The following is a 19,936-nucleotide window of genomic DNA, read 5'->3' on the forward strand; positions in this document are numbered from 1 at the left end:
CACACACACACACACACACACACACACACACACACACAGACACACACACACACACAGAGAGATACTGTAGATAAGGCCCAGCTGTGGACACGTTCTCACCTCAGTGAAGAGGAAAAGCCTCTGAGGATCAGACATGTCTACTGCAGTATACACAAACCATAGACGTTGTAGACACACAAATACAAACAATAGACAACTCTGAAGAGTCATGTCTGTCTGGTCTGCTCTAGCTCAAGAATCCTCCAACCATTCACTCACTCACTTTTACTCTCACCAACATTCCATACCTCTGAGTTGATCTGAGCCCAAACAAAACTTAAATAGTCATAAATATTGTTCCCTGAAGGAGGGAAACAAGGTACAACACAACTATGGGGAGTTGCACTGTCACCCACTTTGACTGAAAAACTGAAGAAAAAACTAAACTAATCCAGCTCGCCCTGCCGCAAGCTGGATGAGCAAAACAGACAAAAAGCTGGTCACATAAACTGATATCTTGGGTCTGCTCTATGTACTTATGCAAACTCGTGTTGGACACAGGGCATGCAGCCTATGTTGCTCTTCAGAAGCAAAAGGAGAAGGCTCAAAGGGAATAGCTCAACGCCAAAGACTTTTCGGGGGGAAGGCCGCATTCGGAAGCAAAGTCACCTTAAGAGTCGCCAGAGACTGACTAAATAGTAGCAATCATGTTCAGAGATAAACATCTAGCCATCAGACTGGCATTCTCAGGGACCAGACCAACAGGAACCAAATCTCTGGCTTTGCATGTCAAAACTGCCCGTGCTCCTGGGACAACAGGTCCCTGCACAACAGGAGTTGCCACGGGACCCAGCCCAACAGGCGAAACAAGGCTGCTTGGGTCAACGGGGAGCCACGTAAATCAACTATAAGTTGGTTAGCAGATCCACCACCAAGTTGAGGCAACCGGGGACATGCGTCGCCTGAAGCGAGAGCATGTGTGCACTGCTCCCCAGCAATAGGGAGCGAGACAAGGTAAGGAGGGGGAGAGACCTAGTCTCCTCCTGTTGGTTGATGTACACCACCACTGACACACTGACATACACCCCCACCCCCAGAGACTGAATACAGGACATTAGCATGGCTGTAGCAATCGACTATATTAGCTGGTGGCTTGTGAGCATTCTGAATTTGTCGACTCTGAAGTGCCTGTTGAAGGCACGTAGGTCTAGAATGGGACACAAAGTCCCTTTTCAGAACCAGAAAACACCGACTATACCAGCCGTCCTGGATCTCCGACATAGGAACCACTCGGATTGCCTGCTTCTGGAGAAGGGAGGATATTTCCTCCCCCAAAACGGGCGCTGAGAACTTGGAAACAGTCAAAGTGATGACGCACAACAAATTGTAGCCGGACCCCAACGTCCCTGTTCCATGATCCAGTGCGACACCGTGCATTGGTCGTGGCATACAGTGAGCCTCACGTGAAGTGCCATCTGAAGGGGCAAGATGCCATCTTGTGGACAGGGAGAGACTGATTATTTTTTCAATTTCCACCACTCTTGACAACCGTCTGTCTGAATGTGGAGAAGGGACACCTTTCATTGAACTCACAACCCTTTTGACACCCGTGAACACTTTGGAACTTGGGGTTGAAAATGTTTTGTTTATGTGCCAAGGTTGGCCTAAACCCCCGGGCCACTCTGGGTACAAGGGCTCCTACGATCTGTGATGTACCCCGATTGGCAGTGCCCAGTGCTGAACACACACACATACAATTTCATTATCATGGAGGTTACCCTACTGGCTAGTCATAGGTACTGGTGACAAAGTGCCTAGTAACCTAGCTGGGAATGGGACAGACAGCTTCTGTGGTAACAGATAGGGGATATTTGTAATTGAATCTAATTCCCAGGAATTAAAAGTATTGAGCTGGAGACTGACAACTCATTACAGAGTTCATATGAACTACAGAGACTGTGTGTGGAATAATAGCAGGGTCATGTCCAACCTGCACGTTCCCTCGACAGCCAATTGCCTATAGAGCCCATTACATGTATCACTAGACACCGCATAGGGACTAATGAGCCACAGGCACGAATCAGCAATGAATCTCAGTAATGACCCAACTATTGGGGAGGGGTACCTCCTTGTGGATAGAGAACGATTTGCCCAACTTATTACTCTCACCCAGGGGAGATTGATATACCCCTTGGACCCTGTAAACACCATGGAACACGGTGTAACAATGGGGGGCATTAAACTTGGACAAGCTTCCAACATACAGTACGTTGTGCTTCCATGAGACTGTATAGCCTGCATAAAGGCCGTCTCCCTTACAAGCATACAGGGCTCCAGTAATGGCTGACGTAGTACCCTGTTTGGCCGTAACCAAATGTGGGGGCACTGTTATCACAGTAATGCTTTTGTGGAGGGGCGCACCGGTCGCTCAGACCCGTGCCCCTTGCTCCGGAGGTTCACTCGGTGGCTGCTTCCTCACCTGAGGTGCACGCAAGCACCGCTTCCTCGACGCCCTCCAACTCCAGGTTTTGGAAATAGGAACGGGGTTCCCATAACATCGTGGGAAAGTTAGTAAGTCAGGCATGTTAGCCGACATAAACCAGTAGACTTTTAGTCTAAGCTAGGCTACCTAGTCTTGTTGACCTCAGTCTCAAAGAGCATAACAGTGCTTGCTTAGCTAACCTGGTCTCGAAAGTCTACGTAGGACTGGATCATGAATGTGGGACCGGACCCTTCATCAACAAGTCTGGGAAGAGAGGCAAGCGGTGCTTGTCCAAGGCAGACACAGGTTGCGGGTGTGTGCCCACTGAACCTGGCCGCCCTCTCTCTTCGAGTAGCCTCCCACAACCGGAGACAGAATGCACAGGAGCTGGGTTGAGCGAGGGCACCTACCAGCATAGCCCTCTCTAGAATGTTACAGGCTTGTCAAGAGAACCTGAGCCGTGGACTAGGGTAACAGAGCCAGCTGCGGACAAGCCCCTGTTACTGGCACCATCTCCTAGTCTCTCACACAAACTGATTCAAGCGAGAGCAGCCAGAGCACGCACCGAGCCGAGACATACAAGACAACACACTTGAGTATCTTTTTATTCATTTGGGCATGGTCGCCAACCCAAACCAGGCTTGTTAGCCTTCATCGTTTCAGTCGCGTTAGCCATCTTACTTATTCCTACAGCCAGGCCGAACGATCAAAAAAATAATACATTGGATTGTGGTTAGGAAACTAAGAGAACAAATACCAACTCCAGCACACAATGTCCAGGGGGTGAGCACGCGCTTCCACAAAGGGACAGTTTAGTTGGTGCAAAGTCAGATAGTCTCACAGAATGTTTGTTTTTAGTAGTGTGAATCATTCCTGCTCATATCGAGATGAAGAGCGGAAGAATTGATGGAATTAATCCAAATCTCAGGCTTATCACCTGTGGAAGGCGGGACTTTCAGTCTAAGTCGCGAGAGTACAACTCCCCATAGTTATGTTTTACCGAGAGTACTGACTGAAAGGGAACTACTGTATCTACAGAAAGACAGTTGTTATGATCAGTTGATAGCTGATGTTGCACACACTGTTTTTAACTCTAAACATTTTATGGCTACCAGTCTACCATACACATAAAATGCTCTGTCACAGTAGTGACTGTGTGGACTGCTATGTAGACTCCACCTGCTCATCTCTACTCCACTCTAGTCTCTTCACTTGAATTTAAGTAATTGTCTCCCATTACAAACATATCCAGTGAGCTGTCTCAACCACAAACATTTAGCATAACCCTCCATTACCACCTACTTCATCCATCTAGGATGAATCTTGTTTTAGAAACCTAAACCATATCCTATGGTAAAGTTAAACAAGGCAACAGTAAACATGTCGTCCCCCACGAAGGATGCAGCATCCTTGGGCCAATCAGTGTAATTTTGTAAATGACAGATCTTCATGGCAAGATGCATCATTCACCCATGTTTCATCAGAATTGGTTTAATGGTGTCTGAGATATCACCTGGGTTAACTAGATTCATATCCCTGAGCATGGGTGCCAAATTTCATCACTCAATCGAACAGATCAAGAGATATAAACATGTGCCTGTTATAGCACGACCGTGTGATCAATATGAATGTTCTTCAAAATATTGAGTCTTGGAGGTTTGATGTGTACCAAATTTTGTTACAATACCAATATCATTGGCTGATTTATAAGCACTTGTGTGCCAGACCTTGCCCACGTAAATGTTTATTGGTCAATAGCAGCCTTGTTTTAGATTGTAGTCTGTAAAATATTGTATTAAGAGGCTAATTTGTTCCGAGTGAGGAGAGGGACCTATGTAACGAATTGCATGACTTTAGGTTATATAGGGTGAGGGGTGTGACCTTTCAAATTTAGCATTTTCAATGATGTTATATAGCGCCACCATCTAGCCAGTCAGTCAGTGTAATTTTGTAAATGCGGATCGCTATCCAAGACGCATCATTCACCGAAGTTTAGTCAAAATCGAGCCAGTGCTGTCTGAGATATCGCGTGAGACTAACTTACGAACGCAGTAAAGTACTAACAGACAGAGACAGATCCATATTGTGGGGAACTCCTAAAGTAAACAATAAATGATGATTACTTTGTTCTGGTTATCTGGCAGTTTTATGGTTTCTATGGCTAAAGAGTAGATAAGGAACACACCTTAAAACGCCTTCTCTCCTTCCCCCTCAAAAATGCTATCTGAGGACAACAACTTTTCTAAAGCCTCTGTCTCTTTCTCTCCCTCTCATGCATGTTCTGCATTTTATCAAGGAGATTGCTTGAATTTGGAGCTTTGCTCGCTCAAGCAAGAAAAGACAGAGCTAGTGTGAATTTCAGGAATCATTTCTCACAATACGATAGTTATTGGAGATAGTATGACTGAGAATCCTTGGTTATGCTCAGTTGATGAAAATAGTTGTTTTATCTTTACTTCATTATTTTTTATCTTTATTTAACTAGGGAACTCAGTTAAGAACAAATTCTTATTTACAATGACGGCCTAGGAAGAGTGGGTTAACTGCCTTGTTCAGGGGCAGAACGACAGTTTTTCCTTGGCAGCTCAGGGATTCGATCTAGCAACCTTTCGGTTACTGGCTCTAACCACTAGGCTACCTGCCGCCCCGGTGATATTACTGTAGTAATACAGTGGTATTACCTGTTGCTTTCCCCCTTATAATCTTGTCCATAGAACTTTAGAGTAATTAAGCAAAATAGGCTAAAAGCATTTTTCTCCCACTGTGTCTCCCTCGGTCTCTCTGTGATGTCATATCAGCCCAGGCAGCTGGGTAGTGCCACATGGGCATCTCTGACAATCCTCTCCAGTGTTGGATTCTCAGAGAGCCAATAGCATGGAGAACAGAGTATCCTCCTGTCCTGTTCACCACTGGCTCTGGCCACTGGCTCCTTAACCCTGTCTTACCCTGCCTTACCACCCAGCACACAACACAGCAACAGTAGTCAACAGACCCATCCACACAGAGGAATGGACTGAAGAACTCAGACACAGAGGGACAGGGAGCATTGGACAGTGTAATGTGTCACACACATAGTCTCATACACATACACACAGACACAGAAACACACACACACACTCCTACACAGCACAGGCCACTCTGATCTCATACAGTGCACACACCCATGTGGGAGAGATGTCTCATGCTTGTAAACGCTGGGCCTTCCTCTGTAACGTGTGATTATGGGGGCAATTATGCCACGGGCTGCTAGAAATAGACCTAGCCAGCCACACAGTCTGGGATCTGCTCTGGGCTGATCCCTGCTCCCCTTTCACAGTAAAGAGAAATGAAATTAAGAAGAGAGAGACAAGGGGACATTGGAAAACAGAGAAAAACTTGGATACTGTACATCTAAAAAGCACATGTATGGAGTGGTGCTGTAATAGAAAATGTACAGGATTTAAATGAATTGACTTCTGAGTTATATCAATGATCCCCGATGTATAAAAGGTCAATACTGTTAACATGTCAAAAACTTCAGCAGGTATAGCAGACAATCACTCACCATCTCCACTCATAGGGAATACAAGTTGCAGTAAAGTTCTTGTAATTTCTGTAATATATTCCACAGAGCAGTTGCAGCAGCGAAGCGGACACATGGTTGTTTACGTCTAACCTCTCGTTCACTTCAGTCACTCACTAAGCTGAACTCTAGGGGGCCCCCGGGTGCAACGTTACACCCTTGTCATTAATGACTGGGGGGCAACAACATCAGAGGTGTCCTCAGAAGTAGATATGCCGTCAGGTCAAAGGTTGTACCTCCCAGGACTTCCCTAAACTTCCTACTCAGACACCCTGAGTAACCCTCGGGGTGTAATTTAAAGTTCAGCGCCAACATCTGTGGTCTAAACCATGAGGTCAAGTCTAAAGGAGAGAGAGAGAGTGAACTTGACCTAACCCAATCTGTTCCTCATCCACAGACAGTCCTACCATTGATCGGGGAGAGTTGAGGCAGGACAGATGAGCCCAGCTGGACAGCCCAACTCTGCTTTGCTATGGATACGAACCACTAATAACACTGAACACTCAGTGTTTCCAGCGTTTTTATAAAAGCAGACATTGACAGTCACAGGAGGTCGGGGACCCACAGTGGAAATACGTGGAGTTGTAGCGTAGGCGCAGGAAGAGGAGGAGAGAAAAGAGGGAAAAGACCTTGAGTCATAAGTGGAATTCCACCAGGCAGCTTCCTGCTGTTGGTCTCTGTATTGTTGGCAAAACAAAGGGGGAGGGGGTCCAAACTGGAAATGTGGTAATATTTGCACATTTTCAGGACCATTTGGGAATTGTTTTATATGACATAGATGATCATTGTAGCGTTGATAATGACATGCGTATAGAGATACAACTATCTTTCCATAGGATGTGAGAGAATGTATGAGCCTGTTGTTGTGATGTCCCTCAGGAACAATCAGAGAGAGAGAGTCCACTATCTCTCATGTCTTTTCCCATGGTCAAGCCCAAAGGAGTGATGTAACAAATGGAGTACAGATGATGGATCATAAAAACATAAACAAATAAAGGCAGACAACCAAGTAACCAGATGGAATGGATTCCTCCAGGATCCGGCCTAGAGAGCAGGGCTGTTTCCTGTGAGCCAACCCAGGGACGTGGAAGTCTCTTGGGAATGGTGAAGTGGATGCTCCAGCTGGACCTCGAGAAACCTTTCACTAAACAGCCACCTTCTGTCTGCAAGGAACATCTATGGGGATTTTAATAGATATGTCTAGTATGTTAAATATTGAGAATTCAGCTTAGCTAGTAAAGAGGTGGAACTTAGAGACGGATATACAGTGGGGAGAACCAGTATTTGATACACTGCCGATTTTGCAGGTTTTCCGACTTACAAAGCATGAGAGGTCTGTAATTTTTTATCATAGGTACACTTCAACTGTGAGAGACGGAATCTAAAACAAAAATCCAGAAAATCACATTGTATTAATTTGATTAATTTGCATTTTATTGCATGACATAAGTATTTGATACATCAGAAAAGCAGAACTTAATATTTGGTACAGAAACCTTTGTTTGCAATTACAGAGATCATACGTTTCCTGTAGTTCTTGACCAGGTTTGCACACACTGCAGCAGGGATTTTGGCCCACTCCTCCATACAGACCTTCTCCAGATCCTTCAGGTTTTGGGGCTGTCGCTGGGCAATACGGGCTTTCAGCTCCCTCCAAAGATGTTCCATTGGGTTCAGGTCTGGAGACTGGCTAGGCCACTCCAGGACCTTGAGATGCTTCTTACGGAGCAACTCCTTAGTTGCCCTGGCTGTGTGTTTCGGGTCGTTGTCATGCTGGAAGACCCAGCCACGACCAATCTTCAATGCTCTTACTGATGGAAGGAGGTTGTTGGTCAAGATCTCGCGATATATGGCCCCCTCCATCCTCCCCTCAATATGATGAAGTCGTCCTGTCCCCTTTACAGAAAAGCATCCCCAAAGAAGGATGTTTCCACCTCCGTGCTTCACGGTTGGGATGGTGTTCTTGGGGTTGTACTCATCCTTCTTCTTCCTCCAAACACAGTGAGTGGAGTTTAGACCAAAAAGCTCTAATTTTGTCTCATCAGACCACATGGCCTTCTCCCATTCCTCCTCTGGATCATGGTCATTGGCAAACTTCAGACGGGCCTGGACATGCGCTGGCATGAGCAGGGGGACCTTGCGTGCGCTGCAGGATTTTAATCCATGACGGCGTAGTGTGTTACTAATGGTTTTGAGACTGTGGTCCAGGCTCTCTTCAGGTCATTGGCCAGGTCCTGCCGTGTAGTTCTGGGCTGATCCCTCACCTTCCTCATGATCATTGATGCCCCACGAGGTGAGATCTTGCATGGAGCCCCAGACTGAGGGTGATTGACCGTCATCTTGAACTTCTTCCAGTTTCTAATAATTGCGCCAACAGTTGTTGCCTTCTCACCAAGCTGCTTGCCTATTGTCCTGTAGCCCAACCTCAGCCTTGTCCAGGTCTACAATTTTAGCCCTGATGTCTTTCCACAGCTCTCTGGTCTTGGCCATTGTGGAGAGGTTGGAGTGTGTTTGATTGAGTGTGTGGACAGGTGTCTTTTATACAGGTAACGAGTTCAAACAGGTGCAGTTAATACAGGTAATGAGTGGAGAACAGGAGGGATTCTTAAAGAAAAACTAACAGGTCTGTGAGAGCTGGAATTCTTACTGGTTGGTACGTGATCAAATACTTATGTCATGCAATAAAATGCAAATGTATTACTTAAAAATCACACAATGTGATTTTCTGGATTTTTGTTTTAGATTCCGTCTCTCACAGTTGAAGTGTACCTATGATAAAAATGACAGACCTCTACATGCTTTGGAAGTAGGAAAACCTGCAAAATCGGCAGTGTATCAAATACGTGTTCTCCCCACTGTAAGTACTGTATTAGGAGTACTATGTTCATTTGATACGGAACTTTCATAAGAGGTTCAAAGTGCCAAAAGAGGAATTCAAAGACATGTTATCAGGGCCAGATTACCGAACGGGCATGCAGGGCATGTGACCCGTTCCCTCAGATTAGGGCTAGCACAATTATTGTCAAATAACTTTACAAATGCATTTTTAGTTCATTTTATTTGTTTGGTACTTTTAAACCCTTTTTCTCCACAATTTCATGATATCCAAATTGGTAGTTACAGTCTTGTCCCATCGCTGCAACTCCCGTACGGACTCGGGAGAGGTGAAGGTTGGGAGCCATACATCCTCTGGAACACAACCCCGCCAAGCCACACCACTTCTTGACACACTGCTTGCTTAAACCGAAAACCAGCCGCGCCAATGTGTCGATGGAAACACCGTACAGCTGGTGACCGAAGTCAGCGCACATGGGCCCGGCCACCACAATGGAGAGAGCGAAGGGAGCGAAGGGACAAGGAGATCCCAGCCTGCCAAATCCTCCCTTAACCTGGACGACGCTGGGCCTCCTCATGGGTCTCCCAGTCGCTGCCGGCGGCGATACGGGATCGAATCCGGATCTGTAGTGACGCCTCTAGCACTACGATGCAGTGCCTTAGACCGCTGCGCCACTTGGGAGATCATAAAATAATTTAACCAGCAATTATGGACAATAACTGTGAACCCCCAAAAATCTACATAATCATCTTAATACATTCATTTTAGGAGAAGGGGGGATTCAATATTATATTCAAGTAGATATACAGTAGTTTATCCAATAGCCAGGAAGTGGGAAATTGGTAATCATTTTAAGAGCAGAACGGCGCGGTTGGGAAGAAAGGTTTGATTTCCAAAAGTTCCAAGTGTTCAAAAGCATTTGTTTTGGAGACAGGGGTGTCACCGAAGCAGTGTTGTATTCATTAGGTATGTCATAGCTCATTTTCAAAAGATGCATTATGATGCATTACAATCTTAAAATGTTTTTCAACAAAAATGTAAAATATGACAATAACCGAGGCCATTTGCATGACAATTAATCGTTACCCAAAATTCCATAATCATCACAGCCCTACCCCAGACAGCATATGATAGCAAAATGTGTAGAATTGCAGGAAATTAGTCTTGAAACTGCACATTCTCTCAGCCTCATGGTATGTGTAGAATAGTAGGACATTATCTTTTAAACTGCAAAATCTTCTTTTAGCCTCTTAACAAAATAGGATTATAAAACTGCACATTTTTCCTCTCTGCAACGTTGCAAAAGTAGTTGAAATGCAGTAAATTAGCTGAGTCCCAAATGCGGTAGTCCAGCCCTATATTTTATAGTTCAAAGTTACCAATCAAAAATTCCAATCTATTATTACTGACTCCTTGGAGACCTCTGGATCTTAATTCAAAGTGTTGGGTATAAGATCAGTCTCTGAGATTCCAGCATTTCCCACCACAAATACTCACCATAAAGTCTGGGTCTGGGGCACATTATCAGTAGAGGATAGCATGTCCTCTCGTGACCACACTTCTCCTCCGTTCAGACCTGGGTTCAAACACTATTTGAAACAATTCCCAACACTTGTTCGAGCTTGCCTGACTTAGTTGACCAATACAAGAGATCCAAAACTGTAAACCCAGACCATCTGCAGGCATTCCAGACCCGCTAGAGCAAACACTCAAAGTATTTGAACGATTTCAAATAGAATTTGAACCCAGGTCTGCTTCCGTGAAAAAGTATGGTTGCCCCGCTGCATGGTGTGCCAGTGTCTCTGAATACCATAGCCTCATAGCCTCGGGTCTGGAAGCTGCACTTATACTGGGGATGAGTCAGTCTTTCTCTGGCAACACAACATGTTCTTCTCGGCCAGTGTGTGTGTGTGTGTGTGTGTGTGTGTCCATGTTTATGTGCAAGTATGTGAGAAGGCGGGTTGCCTCCCTGGCAATGGCGCATGATGGAATGTGTGTTTGTTCAAAGGAAGGCTTGGACAGGGGGAAATGGGATGGTAGAACATTGGGAACACATTATTCTACTGTTGCACATTTTTGGGTTCCAAATGTTTCGTTGTGTATTATGTTGTCACGCTTTTCCTATCCACGGATTCAGAGGGCTCCACATGTTCCAGTCACTTTCCTTTGGCAGTGAGAGCTCTTTTCACTTTGGAGATTATGAGGCATACTGTGAATAGAGTCAGCAGTAAAGCACTTAAGCATGCATACTCTCACTGAGTCTGGGAAGGTAGGGGTCCGGGGAACACAGGTGGGATGGGAGTTGTGGTTGGATCAAGCGTAAACAGGGAACACATTCATGAACATTAACTCAGCTGTCTCCAGATAGCCATTGAGAAACAATGAAAAGAAAACCATTTAGAATCAATAAAAAATATGCTGTACACCGAGTATACCAAACATTAGGAACACCTTCCTAATAATGAGTTGCCCATTCACCCTCTGAATGACACACATACACACATACATTTCTCAATTGTCTCAAGACTTAAAATCCTTCTTTAACTTGTCTCCTCCCCTTCATCTACACCATTTGAAGTGGATTTAAGAAGTGACATCAATATGGGATCATTCACCTGATCAGTCTGTCATGGAAAGAGCATGTTTTGTATACTCAGTCTATTTTATATTCCCAACCCAACACAGCTACTATAAGGATTGCACACCTGGTTTTAGTTCTAGACAGCGGTGAGCAGTGACTTAGTGAGTACTAAATGGAGACAGACTTGGCCTAGAGAAGAAGTTATTTCCACCTAAACTGGAGCACATTCAGATGACTAAAGTTCTCCTGCTTCGCCACTGAAACCCATAATCCAGCTGCTTCAATTCAATTAGCTTCAGGCAAGTTTCTATTCAGTGAATAAACAAGAATTTATGAGAAGTGGAAAAAAATTGATTTTTTTTTTTTTTTTTTTTTTTTTTTTTTTTTTTACATTTCACCATCGCAACCACTGTACCATCACTGAATAGGCAACATCATCTTACGAACTCGCTAGAATGTCTTTACACTCCGCCAATTTATACCCAAGTTCAATGATCTACTACTGCATGCAAAACAGCTCTCACAAAACAAGACACATCACATTCACCCGGGTAAAGTAGGTGTAATGTTTCCAACAGCGACTCCAGCCCTCATCTCTCCTTCTCTTATGCTGTTTCTCTCTGATTCATGAACAAACACACAAAGAAATGAACAAACACACACTTCAACTTTTTACAATACATATGGCTTCTAATCCACACGTAGTGATTCTGTCCCAATGGTGGGAGCACAGCAGTTCAGAAAGACAAGTTCTTCTTTTTCAGCATTTTACTAAAATAACATTGCACACTCACTACACACTCAAATTCACACTCTTCTACTGCAGTCTGAGAAACAATTGATTCAAGAATGCAAAGCTGCAGCAAATTACCGAAGTGCCAATGAAGCAGCTTGATCTCCCACACATGAAAGCCTCCATTCACTGAGCCTGCTGGGTTTGGCCCAGAATCACATTGGCTTACTTACACATACACGGAGGCACGCACACACACACACCTGTGCTCTCTAGTCCTCCACCAATATCCGGCCATGGGAGTTCAACAGCTGTGTTTCTTGGCTATTATAGTGCACATGTGTAACTTGGACTAGCACAAACATGGCACTCATACTATAATCGCACCATACATCTGATCTGAGCATTCAGAGTTTCAGAAATGTCAATGCCACCAGACATTCCTGGTTGATCTTCCACAATTATAAATGTGAGCGCTCAATTGGTGGAGCTCTGTGGGCTACTCCGACTGTGATGGTCAGCACACACACACACAGTGCAGGAATAAGTGGGCCATGTGAGACTAGGACCCCTGACACACACTGGTACAATAGATCCATTATCCTTCTGCTTGAGGTAAGACAAAGCCACTACTCTATCCCAGCTCTGCTCCCTCTGCATTACACACTGCAATATTAGTATAGCGTGCTGTCTAGTATCGCCATTTCTACCCTTTCCTCTATGTGTGACTGTAACCAAAAGTATGCATGATCTACTGCTTGTATCCAGTGATGAGTAAATATAACATTTCACTCCTAAGTTTTTCCATTTCCCCTGACACTTTCTCTTTACATTTTTCCTCAATCTCACTCATAAACTCATTCTGCTGTAGGACAGCAAACTAAGGGGGAAAATACCCTTTTGATGCTTACAAGCACTGAAAGACAGGTTGCACGGTGTGTCACATATACACTGAGTGTACAAAACATTAGGACAGCTGTTTTTTCCATTACATAGACTGATCAGGTGAAAGTGACGATCCCTTATTAGTGTCACCTGTTAAATCCACTTCAATCAGTGTAGATGAAGGGGAGGTGACAGGCTAAATAAGGATTGAGGCAATTGAGATATGGAATGTGTGTGTGCCATTCAGAGGGTGAATGGGCAAGACAAAGGATGCAAGTGCCTTTGAACAGGGTATGGTAGTAGGTGCATGCGCATCAGTTTGAGTGTGTCAAGAACTGTAACGCTAATGGGTTTTTCACGCTTGACAGTTTCCCGTGTCTATCAAGAATGGTCCACCACCCAAAGGACATCCAGCCAACTTGACACAACTGTGGGAAGCATTGGAGTCAACATGGGCCAGCATCCCTGAGGAATGCTTTCGACACCTTGAAAAGTCCATGCCCTAACGAATGGAGGCTGTTCTGAGGGCAAAAGGGGGTGCAATACAATATTAGGAAGGTGTTCCTAATGTGCTGTACATTCAGTGTGCATTTAATACCTCCTTACACAAACACAGCAAATATAATGAAAATATAATTACCTGGTCTCAGAAGAGTTTTTAAGTCATGGAAATGGTTAAATCCAATAGTTTTCAGAGACAAGGCATGATTCCAACATTGCGAGAGAGAGAGAGAAGAGAAATGTCCTAGCTGGTGATATCCTTAGGAAGACGTATCCTGATTGTTTTTGTTATGCTGTCTCTCCAGTGAAGAGTTCACTTTAGTTTACACATTCTAAAAGTGGTTAGAGATTAACACATTGTACAGACTGTCAGACAGAGGATGGGAAAGAGACAGCCAGCCTCTTTACATATCTCTCCCTCCCTGCTCCCACCCTCTATCCCTCCCTTTTCTTACAACCACTCTTTCCCTCCCCATCCCTCTTTTCTTTTTTTTTACCATTTGCATCCACCGACCCTTTCTTTCTACTTCCTTTCTTGCTCTCTCTCTCTCCCACCTCCCTTCTCTCTCCCTCTCCGAGCTAACACAAGGCTGTTATTTATTCTCTAGCTGAGCGGTAGCCCACTTGTTCGGACCCCTGGACCAGAGAGAGTGAGAGAGAGACATTTAACTGAGGATGAGACAACACATTGACACACTCAGATAAGACAGTTTGATTTGTGCCGTCACAGGGTTCCAGAGTCATATAGTCATGGGTTTCTCCTAATGACTATAACAATACAGCAATGTGCACCTCTTGTTTGACATAATCTGGGTTAATTTGAGCTGTTTGACAGATTCTCTCTCCTGTCAGGAGAGTTCTCCATCCCTCTTTGTAATATCTAATTTAGGAAGGAAGGTATATGGTAATAATCGGGAAAGGAAACATAATTTACAAAACACACCAACCATAACTAGCCTCGCGAGCTGCCTGATGCCGCGAGCTTACATTAATGGTTCGATATCCGTGTTGCGAACCATTAATGTAAGGTCGCGAGACCAGGCGGCTCCTGAGACTAAACCATGACCACAACACAACCAGAATAACCCCAAAAGATTAAGAAAACAATTTTGGAATGGTTAACAAAATAACTTTGTGACATATGTGAATGAGAAACGGTGTGCTCTTAAATTTAGATAGCCTTGGAGAGAACGACAGTACGGAAATAATAGTTAACGCAGCAGTGGAGATTTTCACATTTTTTTTCCCTCAGAGATGGAAATTGTAGACTCCTGTTTCTCTTGGACATGTTGCCTAGGACGCCGTAATTGGTTCCTGCTGTCCTGGGTTTGGTTCAGTTCTGTGGTGCGTCATGCTGGTTTTGCCACAAATAAAACAAACATTCCCTCTACCCCTTCTACTGGGTTATGGGCCTTTCTCCCTCCTATGTCTGTAAAGTGCGTGGAGTATACTACATTACTAAATCTGGGGGGTGAATTGTAAATAAATTAACTTTATAAACATCTTCCACTCACAGACAGCAATTAATTACCCAGAATTATTGTTATTGGTGGCAGGGAAATGTACAGTGCATTCAGAAAGTATTCAGACCCCTTCCCTTTTTCCACATTTTATTACAGCCTTATTCTGAAATGGATTAAATAAATAAAAATCCGTCATTAATCAAAACACAATACCCCATAATAACAAAGTGAAAACAGTTTAAACATTTTTGCAAATGTATTAAATATAAAAAAAACAGAAATACCTTATTTACATAAGTATTCAGACCTTTTGCTATGAGACTCGAAATTGAGCTCAGGTGCATCCCGTTTCTATTGATCATCCTTGAGATGTTTCTACAACTTGGAGTCCACCTGTGGAAAATTCAATTGACTGGACATGGTTTGGAAAGGCACGTCTTTATATGGTCCCACAGTCGATAGTGCATGTCAGAGAAAAAGCCAAGCCATGAGGTCGAAGGAAGGTCTCAAATTGACAATAAAGTTCTACTGTATTATAAGAGCAGGAAGCCCTTTACCTCCTTTCCCATGCAGTCAAAGTTAAGCTCCCTAACTTCCAATGTACGGCCACAGGGAAGAATTAGATGAAAGCTCTCATTAAGAACATGAAAGGTAGGCAGGCTAATGGAGGGGGTAGCTGTTCTAAGGTGATTGGAATTTTTTTATCAATTCACAAAGAGAGCTAATTAGCACTACATTGGGGGAGTGGGGTGGGGTAGGGATGAGGTCCAGTCCATCCAGAGGAGTGGAATTTACCAACAGCATATGACCGGTATGAACCAACACACAAGGATTTATCAAAGATGTTACCCTTGGCACCACTGTTCAGTGACTGAAGGAGCACACTCTTTAATTCGATTTTAAAGCATAGGACTTATAAAAACCATCAATGCATCACAATATTTGTGTGACTGACATCTGACTGATTTCTTGATGGCCTTCAGAACGACACACAGGCGCGAGGGTATGCCTGGGAGGAATGTTATACTAGTGCCCCCTTGCGGCTAAAACAATGAAGTGCAGTCCCTCTGCCAATCCTGCTTCAAACGGAGAACAGGTTCAAGTTCACTAAGGATGCATTTACACAGGCAGCCCAAGTCTGATCTATTGTTTAATTATTGGCAAAATATATGATCTATCAATCAATCAAATGTATTTATAAAGCCCTTTTAACATCAGCTGATGTCAAAGTTCTGTACAGAAACCCAGCCTAAAATCCCAAACAGCAAGCATTGCAGATGTAGAAGTACGGTGCCTAGGAAAAACTCAGTAGAAAGGCCAGAACCTAGGAAGAATCCTAGAGAGGAACCAGGCTCTGAGGGGTGGCCAGTCCTCTGCTGGCTGTGCCGGGTGGAGATTATAACAGAACATGGCCAAGATGTTCAAAATGTTCACAGTTGACCAGCAGGGTCAAATAATCACCAGTGGTTGTAGAGGGTGCAACAGGTCAGCATCTAATTGGTCAAAATACCAAATAGTAGCAGAAGATTAGAATTGGGCTGCCTGTGAAAACACACCCTAATATCCAAACTGCTCAAAATATACTCTCCCCCTTGCTGAACTATTGTGTAGCTATGCCTTATATGTTGTATGCTTATTTCTCATCCCTGTGCCAATCTGCCAGAGTCTGTTATGTAGACTAGAGGGAGTGAGGGATGAACCCAGATCCAGTGAAGGGGAAGCAAATACTTTATAAATGAGCTCTTTATGGACCTCTTGAACTTAATGGACTTTGCTCGCTCAAGAGAAGAACGTCACATCCGTGCCAGGAAAAATATCTCCCCTGTAAAACTCATTCATTCCTTATGGCCGGCTAAGGTTTCTAAGAAAGGCATTGTACATACCTGAGCTGAGAGGACTTGAGTACATGCTGGAAAGTACACCGTACAGGGTAGTGAAGGCAATGACAACAAAGACCTGTTATGGAGGTGACCCAGCTGATGCTGAACAGACTTATAATTATAATGCAACTCCTCATCATTACGGATGAAGACCAAGAGACTCAGGCAATGACGTTTGTAGCAGAACTTCGAGTTCTTCTGCCGTATCATTAGCACTCCCTACAACTCACTTCCATCTCTGTAGAGCAGACCACACAAGTCCAATGCACAAGTTTCCAACTCTTACACAGAGACAGTATGATCTGAGGAGTTCAAGGCAATCATCATCTATTGTAACAAGCCACATCACACCAGAGGTCTTTCTGGCTAGGGCTGTCAAACTATGCAAATTACAGTCCGTTGTTCAACAATGTATTCAACTGAAATGGGTCTTCCGCATTTAACTCAACCTATTGATTTACTGGTATGCTAATTTGTTGTTTATGACTTGTGACTTACTGATGATGCACTGCCCTTAAAGTTAGGCTGAACATATCTTTTTACTTGTGTTTTATATTTCATAACATTGCATTTTATGTACAGTGCCTTCAGAATGTATTCATACCGCTTGACTTATTCGACATGTTGTTTTACAGCTTGAATTCAAAACTGATTCAAAAAATAAAAAACATCTTACCCATCGACACACAACACCCCATAATGAATAAGTGAAAACATGTTCAGAGAAATGTTTGAAAATGTATTGGAAATTAAATACAGAAATATATCATTTATATAAGTACACCCTTGAGTCAATACTTTGTAGAATAACTTTTGGCAGCAATTACAGCTGTGAGTCTCTCTCGGTAAGTCTAAGCGCTTAACACACCTGGATTGTGCAACATTTGCCCATTATTCTTTTCAAAATTCTTCAAGCTCTGTCAAATTGGTTGTTTATCATTGCTAGACAACTATTTCCAGGTCTTGCCATATATTTTGAAATAGATTTAAGTCAAAACTATAACTCTTCCACTCAGGAACATTTACTGTCTTCTTGGTAAGCAACTCCAGAGTAGATTTGGCTTTGTGTTTTAGGTGATTGTCCTGCTGAAAGGTGAATTCATTTCCCAGTCTCTGGTGGACAGCAGACTGACTGATCCAGGTATTCCCATAGGATTTTGGCTGTGCTTAGCTCCATTCTGTTCCTTTCTTATCCTGAAAAACTCCCCAGTCCTTAACGATTACAAGATACCCATAACATGATGCAGCCACCACTATGCTTGAAAATATGGAGAGCGGTACTCAGTAATGTGTTGTATTGAATTTGCCCTAAACATAACACTTTATATTCAGGACAAAAAGTTACATTTTGGGGGGCAGTATTACTTTAGTGCCTTGCTGCCAACAGAATACATCTTTTGGAATATTTTAATTCTGTACAAGCTTCCTGCTTTTCACTCTGTCAATTAGGTTAGTGTTGTGGAGTAACTCATTCTATCACAGCCATTAAACTCTATAACTGTTTTAAAGTCACCATTGGCCTCATGGTGAAAACCCTGTATCTTTGTAGTGACTGGGTGTATTAATACAACATCCACCATGCTCAAAGGATATTCAATGTCCGCTTATTTATTTTTTACCCCTGTACCAATAGGTGCCCTTCTTTGCGAGGTATTGGAAAACCTCCCTGGTCTTTGTGAATGAATCTGTTTGAAATTCACTGTTCGACTGAGGGACCTTCCAGATAATTGTATGTTTGGGATACAAAGATCAGGTAGTCATTCAAAAATCACGAACACTGTTATTGCACATAGAGTGAGTCCATACAACTTTAATGTGAATTGTGAAGCACATTTTTACTACTGAACTTATTTAGGCTTGCCATAACAAAGGAGTTGAATAATTATTGATACAGGACATGAGCTTTACATTTTTAAATTTGTAAAAGATGTTGAAAACATAATTCCATTTTGACATCATGGGGTATTACGGTGTGTTTACGGACATATTCAATCAATCCCTATACCAGTCTGCTGTTCCCACATGCTTCAAGAGGGCCACCATTGTTCCTGTTCCCAAGAAAGCTAAGGTAACTGAGCTAAACGACTACCGCCCCGTAGCATTCACTTCCGTCATCATGAAGTGCTTTGAGAGACTAGTCAAGGACCATATCACCTCCACCCTACCTGACACCCTAGACCCACTCCAATTTGCTTACCGCCCAAATAGGTCCACAGACGATGCAATCTCAACCACACTGCCCTAACTCATCTGGACAAGAGGAATACCTATGTGAGAATGCTGTTCATCAACTACAGCTCGGCATTCAACACCATAGTACCCTCCAAGCTCGTCATCAAGCTCGAGACCCTGGGTCTCGACCCCGCCCTGTGCAACTGGGTACTGGACTTCCTGACGGGCCGCCCCCAGGTGGTGAGGGTAGGCAACAACATCTCCACCCCGCTGATCCTCAACACTGGGGCCCCACAAGGGTGCGTTCTGAGCCCTCTCCTGTACTCCCTGTTCACCCACGACTGCGTGGCCACGCACGCCTCCAACTCAATCATCAAGTTTGCGGACGACACAACAGTGGTAGGCTTGATTACCAACAACGACGAGACGGCCTACAGGGAGGAGGTGAGGGCCCTCGGAGTGTGGTGTCAGGAAAATAACCTCACACTCAACATCAACAAAACTAAGGAGATGATTGTGGACTTCAGGAAACAGCAAAGGGAACACCCCCTATCCACATCGATGGAACAGTAGTGGAGAGGGTAGCAAGTTAAGTTCCTGGTACGGCATACACATCACAGACAAACTGAATTGGACTGTTAAACAGCCACCACTAACATTGAGTGGCTGCTGCCAACACACTGACACTGACACCAGCCACTTTAATAATGTGAATTGATGGGAAATGTAAATATATCACTACCCACTTTAAACAATGCTACCTTATATAATGTTACTTACCCTACATTATTCATCTCATATGCATACGTATATACTGTACTCTATATCATCGACTGCATCCTTATGTAATACATGTATCACT

At 43.8% G+C, this 19,936-nt stretch overlaps 1 protein-coding gene across 10 annotated transcripts in view; it reads right to left on the reverse strand.

Moving 5' to 3' along the window:
- Nucleotides 1-13,968, reverse strand: part of phldb1a (pleckstrin homology-like domain, family B, member 1a) — a 73,681-nt gene extending 59,713 nt beyond the window's left edge. For 5 of the 10 annotated variants that reach the window (XM_042308993.1, XM_042308994.1, XM_042308995.1 and 2 more), the window contains exon 1: nucleotides 6,006-6,133. In XM_042308993.1, the coding sequence (XP_042164927.1) occupies nucleotides 6,006-6,008 (3 nt within the window). In that variant the 5' untranslated portion in view covers nucleotides 6,009-6,133. Of the gene's footprint in view, nucleotides 1-6,005; nucleotides 6,134-13,698 lie in introns of those variants that run through there. The other 5 variants (XM_042308998.1, XM_042308997.1, XM_042308996.1 and 2 more) reach the window with 3 other exon arrangements.
- Nucleotides 13,969-19,936: the final 5,968 nt, after the last annotated feature.

Source organism: Oncorhynchus tshawytscha, linkage group LG30 (assembly GCF_018296145.1).
Source record: "Oncorhynchus tshawytscha isolate Ot180627B linkage group LG30, Otsh_v2.0, whole genome shotgun sequence".
Taxonomy (NCBI): domain Eukaryota; kingdom Metazoa; phylum Chordata; class Actinopteri; order Salmoniformes; family Salmonidae; genus Oncorhynchus; species Oncorhynchus tshawytscha.